Source organism: Notothenia coriiceps, unplaced genomic scaffold, assembly GCF_000735185.1.
Source record: "Notothenia coriiceps isolate Sejong01 unplaced genomic scaffold, NC01 NC01_scaffold00028428, whole genome shotgun sequence".
In the NCBI taxonomy this organism is placed as follows: domain Eukaryota; kingdom Metazoa; phylum Chordata; class Actinopteri; order Perciformes; family Nototheniidae; genus Notothenia; species Notothenia coriiceps.
In genome coordinates this window covers 19,465-33,763 of record NW_011361129.1, presented here as the reverse complement: position 1 = coordinate 33,763, position 14,299 = coordinate 19,465, and the positions used below count along the sequence as shown (strand labels likewise).

The following is a 14,299-nucleotide window of genomic DNA, read 5'->3' as shown; positions in this document are numbered from 1 at the left end:
GGGTTTTTTGCTTTGTATGTCGGGGGTGGGAGATTCATGTGATTGGTTGTTGGTTGCGTTGCTCGCAAAAAATCCCCAAGCTTTCAGACACGCCCACCTCCAAGATTTTCAAGATTTTTTTAACGCTGCTGTGTGGACGGGCCGTTACTGTCCATATGCTCACATCCACATGGGTGAAACTCTTGTTCCATTAAAAGGTTAACTTAAGGCTTTTTGTCCTAGATTCAGCATCTCCAGCAACATACATGCTGCTGTGCTATTTTAGTGTTTTTTGGGTTATATTCAGCTTGTGAGGACAGTGCAGACGCTAGTCAATGCTGCATTATGGGGAAAAAAATAGAACTTTATTTAGCCTTTTTTATTAAAACATAATTTTCTTACAAGATGCATGAACTAATTATCAATTAAAGCAGTAAAATACAGTGCTCTCTGGAGTAAATAAAAACATCATTATTTATTATTTGTATAGGTTCAGTTTTGAATTGGGAAATATTATTTTACATTTCAGTCAAACAGTATATGAATGTTTGACAATAAATTATGTTTTTCTGCCAAACGTACTAAGGGTCTGGTGATAATCAATGAATGTGATATTGTTATTATAATTATTACGTTAATGCATTATAAGGAACTTTTCTTGTGTGTACTAACAGCATAATAACCAATTTACCTTTAATTCAGTTATTTCTAGTTCATTTAATGTATAAAAATGAAGATTTATATTACTTAAATACTTCACCTAAAGAAGCTGACTTTATTGTGAATTCTACCAAATAACTTTACATTATAATGTATGTTAAATGACAGCATTTCAATTAACCTGCAATATTAAGCCATCATCCAGCATAATAATAGAGTATGAATCATGAGCATTTAACAGTTTCTCAAATAAAAATATTTAAAGTATTTCTTCTCCTACCCTGGCATCGAGGTTGAACGCAGTCTTCTTTAGATCTTGCAGGGCCCTCTGCATAAACTCAAATGCATGACAGTCCACACATGGGCGACCTGCAAATAAAAGGAAAGATTTTCAGAAACGTGTCAGTTAGTTACACAGACCTATTTACCTGAGCTTTGCTTACATCTAGAACTGCAACAAAAAGTCGACACTGATTAGAAAATATATATACCACTACCAAATTACCGAATAATCCTTTAGGTACTTTTAGTTGCAAAAAATTAAACTTTTACACCTCTCAGAATGGGAGTTTTCTCTGTTTTATATCATATAAAATCTGAACATTTCATTTAAAGACGTGAATTGGCCTCTGAGAAAATTGGGTTGTACAATATTCAATATTTTCTGATATTTTACAGACCCAAAAGTTAACCATTGTTATCATAAATGGTGCCTGCAAAGGAAAAAAATCGTAGGTATTTGCCTTTACATTTCTATGACATTTGGGTCTTGAAGTAACAGTGCAGCGCCCATTTTATTGTTGTCACATATAGGCAATTAGGATGACCTACAATTCCCACCATGACACCTGTGTGGGGACCTATGACAACACCACTGTGGCAGGTTTCCACCACGCCTATATGTATAAACCTGCACTGAACATGGAGAAAAATCCATATTTATATTAAATCCACCTACTTTCAGCAGGGATGACAGTCCCAGTCTCATGATCCGCATCAGCTGCACCGAGACAGATGAGCTGCACCGCCAGAATGAGCACCGCTGCCTGCAGATATCCACTGGACGCCATGGTGCTGATCAATTACCTTTTGGAGCTAGAAATAAAATTGCCCAGGTGTTTGGTAAAATACAACAGAAAATGTTCCACACGGCCGTCAATCAATGAAATAACAGCATCTGATTGGCTTTGTTTGGAAAATAGTCCCGTTTTCATCCGTTGATATGTGTATGTATTTAAAAGTATGAATACACAGAGTATAATCACTGCTTATTTTACAAATGACGTGTTATCCTACCGTGAATCAGTCGATGATATTTGCAGAATCAACGCAAGATGCCTACCTAGGGTTGTTTTATGTGGAGTACGGGAGTGCGCATGCGTGTGCCTCTATTTGCTTTGGGGACCAGAATCAAGTCTTCCGGTGAAAATATTCAAAATAAAAGCCTAGAAAAACTTAGAATTCATAAACTAACTGGAGAGATGTATTTGATCTGCCATACATTGTTTTATTTATGCATGAGTCATAGTTAATGGTACAATAAACAAATTACTTACATATGATTTTGAAGTACTTTACTTGTCTTGTTCTCGTTTTCTGCAACTCCTAAACAGACCATAGGAAAATATTAAACTGTACTTCACTACATTTATACAACATTTCTCGTTACTTCTTATTTTTCAGATCAAAAACGTGGTATGTTTTAAAAGAGAGTAAACATCACAAATAAGTGGGATATGTTTATGTTATAAAGTGTCCTAAGTATCAAGCTGTAAACATGTGCTCTAGCTCAATCAGCTGTCACATTGTTGCTTATATACTTCATTTGTAATAATATTAATATATAGATACACTCAAGCCAATCTACGTAATACTTATTAAATGCAACATTTCTACTTTCACCTGAGTTAAGGGGGCTTTTTTATCATTATAATATATTATAAAAAAGTGCATTGCATTAGTGAACTTACTTTAAAAATGTTTTTTGAAGTAATGCTTTGAAACATACAAGAATTGCACTGAAATACACAAAATTAAACTAAATGTTTTTTTCCTTTAGTATTTTGGCGCGAACTGAATAAATACAGTTGAACGTTTCAAACAGAGCAATTACATTCATATATCAGATAAGACCACAGTATGTAAAGTATTTTCCAGTTTTTATTTATTTTGTTGTGATTCAATGTTGTCAAAAGAGCCCGGTGTGGGCGGGGTCCTGACTGTTTTCTTAGGTGGCCCGTTAAAATGCCCGAACTCAAAACACTTCTTTTTCCAAGATGGCGTCGATGAAGGACAGCGACACCGGCCTGTGGCTTCACAACAAATTGGGATCCACGGACGAGCTTTGGACGCCTCCGAGCATCGCTTCTCTCCTCACCCTGTCAGTAATTGACAACATACGGTTGTGCTTTTCGAGTTTGTCGCCGCCGGTGAAGCTGAAACTGCTGCTCGGGATGCTGCATCTCCCCCGGCGGACCGTGGACGAGGTGGGTCGCTTTTCGGTAGCTTTCTGTTAGCCTGACAGGTAAAGTAGGCTTTTAACTTAAAAACACAGCTAAGTAGTCAGCTCAATGTAAGACTAGTAGTTCTAAATCGAAGCATTACTTGTTCTGTTGGTGTTTAACTACAGGTGAAACATCTAAACATGCTTAATCACCTATTTAGTTAGCATTAGCTTGCTATCTCTAACTGATTATTTGCAACGGTTAATATAGTTAGCGAACTAACGTAAAAAAACTAGAACATGATATTCCTGCGCCCGGGCCGATTTACATTCGTTCTTGAGAAAGACGTCTACGCGTAAGTTCGTTAACTAGCTAAACGACCGACTTGACTATATAATCGCGTTTTTTCTGCAGTGGTTGAGCAGCGACACCGGGAAACATTAGCCTAGCTGTCCTCGTTCAGACATTATGGTGGGATGGGCACAAGAGAGCAGAGTGGCCGAGCTGGAGGCGGTCCCAGCATCTAGTCCCACTCATCACTTGATAAGCTGCCTCAACGTTAGACACCCGTCATCTTTGTCATGCATATTCAGAAAGTGTGTTACAGACAGACACAATTCCCTTCTTCTGCAAACTGTAAGAATACTCAGATTTTGTACTTAAGTGAAGTAGAAGTACCACAGTGTAGGAATAAATTGACAACGAAATAAACTTAAAGTACCAAAATTAAAAGTACTTATTATGCAAAATCATGTATTAAATGACTGGATTATTATTTTTGATGGATTCATTTGTTTATCACCGCTGTTAAAAGTGAAGCCAATTTCCTTATTTAATAATGCATATTCAGAAAGTGTGTTAAAACTCAGACTTATATGTATGTACACAACTTTAGTGAATGTGCGTAGCTACTTTACCCCCATAAGTCAGCCCTAGTTTCTGTTTTGTTTTGCTTTCAATATAATATTCGGTAAAGTTGCTCATCTGCAAACATTGCCAAGCGATGAAGAGTTTAGGAATGTTGTTCTTGTACAGTCAGTAGGTGGCTCTCGTGTACTTCACACAATGAAATCAGATGAAGTGTAACTAATGCTGTTTGTAACTCAAATGATTTGATTGCTGCCAGATGTCTGCCTTCATTGTAGTCGATGGTGTTGTCTTTATTTTAAATACTGTAGGTCGCTCTGATCTTTACTGTTGCCAACATGTCATCAATGTCAATGTAAACAAGCTGCATGTAAATAATAATAGTTGACAGATGCTTCGCAAATCCTGTTGCATCATTTTGTCACAAGCCGCAGATACAAATCTTGGTGATCAATCGGCGATTACATGGAAGCCATTTGATCTGCAGCTTCACTGAAATGACACAGCAACAGGATAGGAAGGAACAGTTGATCAGCAGATACGAGAAAGACCGCCTTCAGCATATTAATTTGTTCTTGTGAATGTAATGCATTTTAGATTTTCTTGCCATTGGTCAAAAGACTTAAAGAAAGTACTTTGCGTTTTACATGACTGAAAGCTCAAGACATTAAACTGCAAATAAACAATAATAACGTCAAGTCCTCCTTTTATCATGAACTCCTCAGGTAGGGTTGTGTTTGGTTTCACTTATAGTCTGAGTAACTCATTTTGTGGAGTGAAACAGTGCAATATTTTCCTCTGAATTGTAGTAGAGTAGAAGTACAAAGTAGCCGTAAATCGAAATACTCAAGAAAAGTACCCCATCATTATACTGAAGTAAAGTACTTGATCAGAAAGTGTGTTAAGACTCAGACTTATGTGTGAATTATTTGATTTCCTTTTTATCTCCTCTGTAAAGTGTCTTTGAGCACCTGAAAAAGCGTGTATAAATGAAATGTATTATTATTACTAACCCCGTCTTCCTCTCTCTAGATGAAGGAGGCCCTGTCAGAGATCATCCAGCTGGCGACGGTGGATTCGGAGCCCTGGGTGCTGATGGTCGCAGACATCCTCAAGTCCTTCCCAGAGACCGGCTCTCTCAACCTGGACCTGGAGGAGCAGAATCCAAATGTGCAGGATATCCTCGGAGAGCTGAGGGAGAAAGGTAGGCAGCGTGTGACTGTGTCTTTAGTTGTGTGGGTGGACCCACATTGAGAGAATCCATGGGTTCAAAATACACCAGTAATACTAATGTTGTGTTACTCAGCCCGCTGCTCTGGAACAAAGAGTGTAATTACAGCAGAGTATGAACTTATGGTTAATACAAAATGTTCTGACAGTCTGGAAAATAAGAGGATATTAGAATCTACTAAACACTTTTATTTGTTCTCAGTCAGACTCAGTACCCTGTCTTTTGATACTTTATGAATAGCTTGAGGGGTTCAATATCTCCCATGTGAATATGGTCATAACGTTTGGTGTATGTGGGAATAGTGAGCATATGTCATTGTTTTGAAATTGCATGTTATGAATGCATTTTTTTGTAGTATTTACGGTACTTTTTTGTTAAAAGCTAACATCTTTATGCATGAGGCCTTCAAAAGGTTTTCATTAACGATACAAACCCTTAATAAAGTGTTGCTTTTATCCTTTATAGAGTGTACATACACCTTTTTATTCCATCTGGCCAACATTGGCATATGGATTCTAATGTTTAGTGATATTTTGCAAGCTTGTTTGCTAACATGTTTCATCTGCTAAACATGGGCAAGTGAGGTTGTGAAGTGAGTGCTAGATCCTCCATCTGTCCTTCTGTAAATCAGCTGATGAATCTCTTCCCCTCGGCTTCTGTCCCCCCCCAGTGGGCGAGTGCGAGGCGTCGAACATGCTTCCTCTGGAGTGCCAGTACCTGAACAAAAGTGCGTTAACCACTCTGGTGGGACCCCTTACACCCCCCGTCAAACATTTCCAGCTGAAGAGGAAACCCAAGAGTGCGACACTCAGAGCGGAGCTGCTGCAGAAATGTAAGTTAACCTTCAACGAATACATTTCTCTGCAGTATTTGAAAGCATCAGTGTCATTTGCTTCCTTTGGCTTGATATTGGCATATTTCTACTTGTTAGGCATTGTTTACGAGATCAGCGTGTGTACTTTGTTGATTATTTGTTCAACATTACTTTCTTTTCCCTTCTAGCCATAGAGACAGCGCAGCAGCTGAAAAAGACAGCTGGAGTGCCTTTTCACGCCAAAGGGAGAGGACTGGTGAAAAAGATCGACACAACCAGTGAGTTGAATATCAACGGAAGCTCATTCAGTGCTTCTAAAAAACAAAGTACCATCATAGCGATCATTTTGCAAGAACGTTTTTATTCAGACTCTTGTTGCTGATACATTTGTTCCTCTCAGCTCCTCTCAAGGGGATTCCCAACAAGGCCCCGTTCCGCAGTCCCACGGCCCCCAGTATGTTCAGCCCGCCCAGTAACCGCACGCCTATCGCCCCGGCACGGACGCCTCTGCGCAAGGAGAGGGGGGTCAAGGTAATGTCAGATTCCAGAAAACCCTCCTAGATCAAAGTCAAGTCTGAGTCGTTTTATTGTGGTCCAGTTCTATTGAATAAATGCTTTATCATTCTGGACTTTTCCCCCCTTTTCTAGCTCTTAGATATTTCCGAGCTGGATATGGTCGGCGCTGGAAGAGAAGCTAAGAGGAGAAGAAAGACTTTGGGTAACTATATACCCAGTCTTCTACCAGCCCACATTTTAAAGCTGCACCATGAGTTCATGAGTTGGTATCTTCTGCTTTAGAAACGGAGGCGGGAGAGAAAGCAGCCAAAGAAGAAGCGGCAGCAGCAGCGGTGGTGGAGAACACCACGCCAGACTACGCTGCAGGCCTGGTGTCTGCACAGGTACTCTACTCCACAGCATTTAAACATCGTCTCAAATGACCGCCTCTCTGTATCACTCAGTTTTTCTCTGACCCTCGTAACTAATACCGTTTTGTTTGACAGAAACTGGGGGCGTTGACCGAGAATCCCCTGCCGTCGACCAGCTACCTGCCGGCCACACCCAGCATGGTCCCCTCCTCCTCTTACATCCCCAGCTCCGAGGCACAGCCAGGTTAGACAAACACAGAGAACTGTATTGAAAAGTGCTTTTATATTCTCACAGACAAAAACCTCCCTCCAGGCAGCAGGAGGGCCTTTCAAGATTCAAAGTGTTATCGTCACATGCACAAAGCAGCTACAGTGTGGAAATGGCAATGAAAATCTTCTGACCTGAGCTCCTCCAACAATGCAACATATATAATAAAATACAAAATAGAAAGTGGTGCAAAAAGTCTATATACATGTAAATAGAATGTGTGACCCGCTCTATCGAAATCAACGGCTCATTTCAAAATAAACGTGGATTTGCGTAACAAAAAAGTTTTTCGGGGTTCGGGTGTTTTGTTTGATTTTAAATAAACAAAGTCTTGGCTTTCAGAATATGAAACTTTTATTTCCAAAACCACACGATAAATACATGTTTGAAGCTCGTAAAGGGAAGATGACAGCTCTCACTCGCCACTCTGCTGTTCCTTAGCGCCGCCCCCCTCCCTCCGGCTGACATTATGAATGTAAGCGTATAGTAACCATAAATAACACGGCAGGGTCCGTTACAGTTTGTTTTTTATCTGATTTAAAATAAACAAAGTCTTGGCTTTCAGAATATTAAACTTGTTTCTGCAAATTCAGATGATAAATACAACGTTGAAGCTTGTGACGGCATAATTACAAGCGGAGAACGGAGTAACGTAACGTCACAGCAGGCATAACAACGGCCGGTGTTTCTCCTGAGGGTTTTCCCCGGGAAACAAATACACACAAACGCGCTCGCGAGCTTCCCCCAGGCCAGTAATCCAAACGAAAATATGCTTCCTCCGTACTACTTTGATCATTTAGTAGCCGCTAATAATCAATCAGATCGATGGATTCCAGAGAAGAGGAAACTTTTCTCAAAATGATGACTCGGTGAGAGTCATTATATATAATGTGACATGTTTTGCTTAATATTTTGAGTTCAACAACAATCCTGATATCATTAGAAAGCTCTTTCCAACAGTGGATACAACTCAAAATGTGTCTTCGGGTCAATGTGACTGATATCGATAGAGCAGGTCACATATGATATGTACAAGAACAGAATATGAAACAAAATAATGTAAATTGAGACAAAATTAAATATGGTTTATTGCGTGGATAACTATTTATATAAATCTGTATATTGCAAGATGACAAACAGGAATGTTTATCGGGGCGCTTAGCAGAACTCAGGTGTTTGCATCATGTCAATCTCACAATGTCTCTTCTTCTCCACCCCCCTCTGAAGCGAACGCCGGTGGGTCGGGGCGGGACACGCTGCAGTCGGCACGCCAACCAGAGGAGTCGGCAACAGCGGGCGCAGGCGCCACGGCAACACTACCGGGCCAGTACAAACAGAGGACGCCCATGTACAACGCCAGCAACACGACCAACCCCGCGACCCCCACGTCTCCAAGCACGCCCGTCTCCACCCCCGCCAGCAACGGGCCCCCAGCAGCCGCCACCGCCAGCCAGCCAGAGACCCCCACCCAGCCCCCCAGCACCCCTCAGACACCCACACCCACCCCCACGCCACCACAGCCCCAGCCCAAAAAGAATCTGTCCCTCACGGTAAGGTGGAGGTGGAGGTTGCTTGGTGGTTCAAAGACACAATAATAGTTTAATTGTAATGTATGGATTTTTAATTCCCTTCTGCTGTTCCTGCTCCTCAGAGAGACCAGATGTACGCCGCCCAGGAGATGTTCAAGACGGCCAACAAGGTCACCAGACCGGAGAAGGCCCTCATCCTGGGCTTCATGGCAGGATCCAGAGGTACAGGAGAAATCAATTACAAACGGTTCTTATATTTATGCCTGTTCTTTATTCAGTGACTGATCAAAATGCCTGGCAAAGGGGTCAACCACACATCTGCATAAGGTCAAAGTTTCTTACCTTAATGAGGAGGACAGTGACTCTGCAACCTTTCCTAAATAACTACTAAGCTAGGACACATTTCTATTAGGTTAAGTTGGGAGATGAGTCAGAGGTCATATTCGATGTCAGGATCTTGTTCAATTGAAATAAAACCAGTGGCATAAATGCAGGAAGTTACAGGAAGTATCCCGGGTAGTTTCTTAACGCAACAAACCAACCTGTTAGACCCTTTGATAACCCTCTGCTTCCTCCTGCCGTCCTGCAGAGAACCCGTGCCCGGAGCAGGGGGACATCATCCAGATCAAGCTGAGCGAACACACGGAGGTTCTCCCCAAGGCGGACGGCACCGGCAGCACCACCATGCTGGTGGACACAGTCTTCGAAATGAACTACTCCACAGGACAGTGGACCCGTCTCAAGAAATACAAACCCATCACCAACACCTCCTGAGGAGCTTCAAGGCCTCAAAGTCACACATCCCAAATTTCTTATCCTCCTCTTCAATAAAAAAACAAACATGTTTACATACTTACAAGTATTTGCATACACATTTGGGCCAAATCCAGCACTCGTGCGTCGAGGAGAGACGGGTCCTCCCTTTCCTGCACCGCCAAAATGCAGGACTGAAGAATATTTCTGTACTTTTTGTTCGGTTGTTACCCTTAGCCTTTTTATTGTTTCAGTTTTTATGTCCGATTCCTGAATGATGCTCAGGAGGGGTGAGAGTTATACGAGTTGGAGCAGAGGAGTGATTCTTACAACAGGCACCTTTTCAACATTTGTACTCCGAGGTACAGGCATGTCAAGTGTCGAGGAGAGGAGAAAATACGAGCTGTCTGTATGAAAAAACTGAACTTCAGAACTGAATCATAGTTTGACAAAAAAATAAGAGAACAATAACGAGAAGTCGTCGTAGAGGTGACCGTAAACACAAAAGATTTCTCAATGCTGTCAAGTTCTGTTCGGAGCCTTCCGGTTGATGTTTTCTTCGGTTTTTCATCCTTTTTCCGAAGAAGGGAAGAAAATAAAGTGACAACAGACTCCAGGGGGCGTTTCTCATCCTTCTTCCTCACGTTTTAGGGAATGTCCCCGGGTTTACCTGTTGGTGCTTCAGCTTGGCTTTCCCTACTATTATACATGACATGACAGGCTGATGAACATATTCGGGAGGTTTTTTTAAAATGTATTCCTTTGTGTTAATGAAGTCAGAGATCCCAGATGTTCAGCTGTAAATCATGGTGACATCCTTAAGATAACATATTAAGCTAGTGCTCTAATATGATAGGCTAAGGGGCGGGACATCTCTAAGTGGTTGAGCAATCACAACAGAGGGCAGCTAACCAGAGCAGACTGGGTAATCTGCTCTGATTACAGGGTGTCCGCGAGGTCTTAAAAAGTATTAAAAGTTGATAAATCAATTTAGCGAAAATGAAGGCTATTAAAAAGTATTAAGCGGCATTTTCCAAGGCATTACATTTTGTAGCTTGTTTTCAATAAGTATATAAATTGTCCAAAGAGGTTGGATTCTAAAGTCTGCCTGAATGTAATCATTGCGTAGGTGTGTAGTTTATTTATGGCATCCCGTTGGGTTTGAGGTCATCTGAACAGGACATCGCACGCTCACTGCTTGATAGCGTGCGAAGGTCCGTTTACGCCGGTTGTTAAACAACATCGTTATGGGGAAATGCAAGTTTGCGTTCAAATGGTTGGAAGATAAGGAGGAAGGACAATCAATACTTAGTAAATGTGAGGTAAAGTGTGTCGCCAATGTAACCGGTTGAAAAGTGGCGATGAGGTCTTAAAATGTATGGAAAGGGTCTTAAAAAAGGTCTTAAATTACATTTGACTTCAGGATTCCTTGCCATACCCTGGATTAGTAGCTAAATACAAATATGAACCTGAAAATGTGCATAATGGGACCTATTTAAATTGGTATTCCAGTATTTTTTCTACCAGGTATGGCTTGAAGGAATTTCTCTGCCAAGAAATAGTCCAACAGGGCCCCGGGTGAAGCCACAACCTGACATTTATCCACTTCAGTTCTTGTAAAGATTAAACAAGCAATATATATGCTGTAAATGAGTGAGCCATTAGAAGTGCAGGCAGGTGGTGTGTGTTACCTTTGGACCGAGTCCAGTTCTAACTGTTACCCATAGTTACAGTCTTAGGTGCTAAACTAAACTATGTTAATCCTCTGCTGAATGTAGGACTATTTTTACACACACATCAAGTTGTCATGTAACTCAGCCAAAAATAAGTGAATAAGTAAGTGTCCCGAAAAGACAGCTTATTCATTTAAAGGTGACCTATCATGCAAAATGCAATTTTTTACATCTTTTATGCATGAATATGTATCCCCGGTGTTCCAGGGAACTAAGTGTCAGAAAACACAACCCTCTCTATTTTCCTCCATACCCAAATCTCTAAAAAAGGGGCTGCAACGGATCTGATCCAGATTTGAACACTTTTATGTCGTCACAGAAGTTTCGCTACGGCTATTGCGCCAACTCCACCAATCAGGAGGAGACAGCCTCCTGTAGTACATATTTCAGGCCACCAGATGGTGCTGTTCTCACTGAATCCGAGCATGAAAGGCAGTGTTAAATTGAGCAAAATGAGGAANAGCACTTAGTTCCCAGCACTTAGTTCCCAGCACTTAGTACCCCCATGGAATAATCTTCCCTCAGGGAACTTATTCCGGTGTGAACGCGATCTGCTCTTAGTTCCATGGGGGTACTAAGTGCTGGGAACTAAGTGCTGGGAACTAAGTGCTGGGAACTAAGTACGGCAAAGTACTTGGTGTGAACGCGGCTAATGTGTTCTTTTTAACCAAATATCTCTCAGAGGGGCGTGGCTCCTTATTTTCATCTAAAGTAACAGACAGAGAATCAGCACTTTTGAAACAGGGCTGAAACAGAGGGGATTATGGGATGCTACAATGATCTGTTTGGTGTTTCAGCCAAACACTTCAGAGACATGTTTTGTTTTGTATATATCTGCGACCTTTAATATATTGATGAAAAACAGTATGATAGGGGACCTTTAAGCAAACTGTAAAAGTGAGGAGGACAGAAATAGGACTAGTGACACCCTCAGACTTAACTGATGTTTACATGTTTGTTGTTGTTTGTTGCAGACAGAGACGCTGGTGCTGCGGGCGGAGAGGAGGGCTCTGTGTGACTGCATGCCCGTCAACTCTCTGCGCTGAAGACCCTGCCCCCCCTCCACACACTGACACCCACCCTGTTCTAAACCTCTAAACTCATGTACAGCGACCTTCATGTTAACTTATTCACGCAATAGGCACTTTATTTTCCTTTTCTCTCATGTTGTTGTTTTGCCTTTTTGGGGACGACTTTTATACCACTGAGGTTTTACATTGTGAAACACTCCTGTTAATTTAGTTTGTCTTCATCGTCACGGGATCTAGGTCAGTTTCTCATCTATGAAGCATAAACTATCTTTTGTACTTTTTAGTATTTGACTGTATGTAGATACAGTAGAATGCATCGATAAACTTAACTCGTTGAATGTGTTGTTTGAGATTTCATGTTTACGACGATTATACACATCAAACTGTAGCATCACGTGGAATTTATTTATTAACGGCTCAAAATACTTCAATAAAACATAAAAAAATCGCTTATTATGAATCGGTAACATTTAAATGATTTGCAGCCTTTTGCAAACAAAGGTTGGGTAACTAAAAGAAAGTAATATATCTTTTGGAACAAACAATGAAGATTTATTTGTAACGACATCAGAACAAATAATTTTTTATCAGAAGTTCGAACTAATTTTTTTGAATTTTTCTTTAGGTGGAGAAAGCGTATTTGTAAGTCTTGATTTAGCACAGCACTGTAGCATGAATTTACAGCACTTTTTGTTAAACTGCTGTTATTGTAGATTGTATGTATAGATTCTGTATATGTACACGGGTTTTCTCTGCCTGACAGAGGTGTATGCAAGAAATAGTGACGAACGATATATATCGACAGGGGAAGGGAGGACGGATAGAGATAGAAATAATATTTGTCTTATGGTTGCTTGTTCATGAACAGTGTACTTTGTTAACATTGTGTCACAAGAGTAAGACGCCACATTTATTGTCTTAATGTTGTACCTATCAATAAAAAACAATGAATTACCTTTATTTGTTTTGGTCTCTGTTAGGTGACCTATGTGTAACAAATGTGTAAAGAGTATTTCCACTTCTATAATTGGCTTTAACAATTATTTTGTCTTGATTTATCCATTAATTGTTTGTGTTAAAAATTCTCCAATACCTGGAAAAATTAAGTTTACTGTCACAGAACCCTAATAGAGTTTGAGTATAAAGTTATAGGTTCTTTGCATATTTGCTTAAAAAAAACATGGTAAACTCCTTTAATAATGGCTCTACTTTATTTTTCTCAATGTTATCAATTACAACACTATGCCTTACATAAATGGTTATGATTTGTAATTAAAAAGTAGGAAATGTTGTGTTTCTCTACTGCTTAAAGTTTAGAGGAAAGCATCGGAAACAATTCTGGAAAAACGCAATCATTTATGTCAATTTTTAAGCAACAACTATTTTTTACTATTTCACTCAATTATTCAGTCATTTATAAAAATGTCCAGAAAAAAAAGATATCTTAGAATCAGAAAACTATGCAAGTCTTATTTAAATAGATGCAATGTATATGTGTGTGTGGCCTAGTATTACTATCCTTGTGGGGACCTAAATCTGTTTACAGTGTCACGTGTGGGGACTCGCCTCCCTTATGGGGACATAATGGAGGTCCCCATAAGGGGAATCATTAGTCTTTCTGTGAAGACTTAGTTAGGGTTAGGGTTAGGCATGTGTTGGTTATGGTTAAGGTTAGGGTAAGTCTCCAGGAAATGCTTGTAAGTCAATGTAATGTCCCCTGAAGTGATGTATACATGGTATGTGTGTGTGTGTGTGTGTGGGGGGGGGAGGGATGTGTTACCAGCCACAGAAGTGATGTCTTCTGCTGGAAGCTGACCTCACCTCCTCCCACACAGACACCTTTTTAATTATGTACAATAGATTAAAGTGAAGTAACCCTGTAGTTCCTCCTCTCCCCCAGCAGGAGGGGCTCTGAGTGAAGGCATGCCGCCAGCTGTGTCGCAGCGATGCAGCACTCTCTTCTTACCCCATGGCTGTAAATGCAGATGGGGTAAAACACTGTAAATAGATCCAAAACATGAAACCCTAGCACTGCACTGTCCGCCGTGTCCTGCCAGGAATCTCAGCCCAGAGGGGCCGCCATGCACCGCAAGCAATATCGAGGCAAATCCCCCTTTATTGCAC

The 14,299-nt window shown here is 40.7% G+C and overlaps 1 protein-coding gene across 2 annotated transcripts; it reads left to right on the top strand.

Annotated features, from left to right (window-relative positions):
* Nucleotides 1-1,938: 1,938 nt before the first annotated feature.
* Nucleotides 1,939-10,155, top strand: nelfa (negative elongation factor complex member A). 2 transcript variants are annotated; one of them, XM_010785901.1, is made up of 11 exons: nt 1,939-3,125; nt 4,983-5,154; nt 5,852-6,013; nt 6,184-6,273; nt 6,396-6,526; nt 6,644-6,713; nt 6,794-6,894; nt 6,997-7,105; nt 8,357-8,679; nt 8,781-8,880; nt 9,248-10,155. In XM_010785901.1, the coding sequence occupies exons 1-11, from the start codon at nt 2,916-2,918 to the stop codon at nt 9,430-9,432; spliced, it is 1,653 nt and encodes a 550-aa protein (XP_010784203.1). In that variant the 5' UTR covers nt 1,939-2,915; the 3' UTR covers nt 9,433-10,155. The 2 variants fall into 2 exon arrangements, with proteins under 2 accessions (XP_010784203.1, XP_010784204.1); XM_010785902.1 differs by having other exon boundaries at nt 3,031-3,163.
* The last annotated feature ends 4,144 nt before the right edge of the window (nt 10,156-14,299 follow it).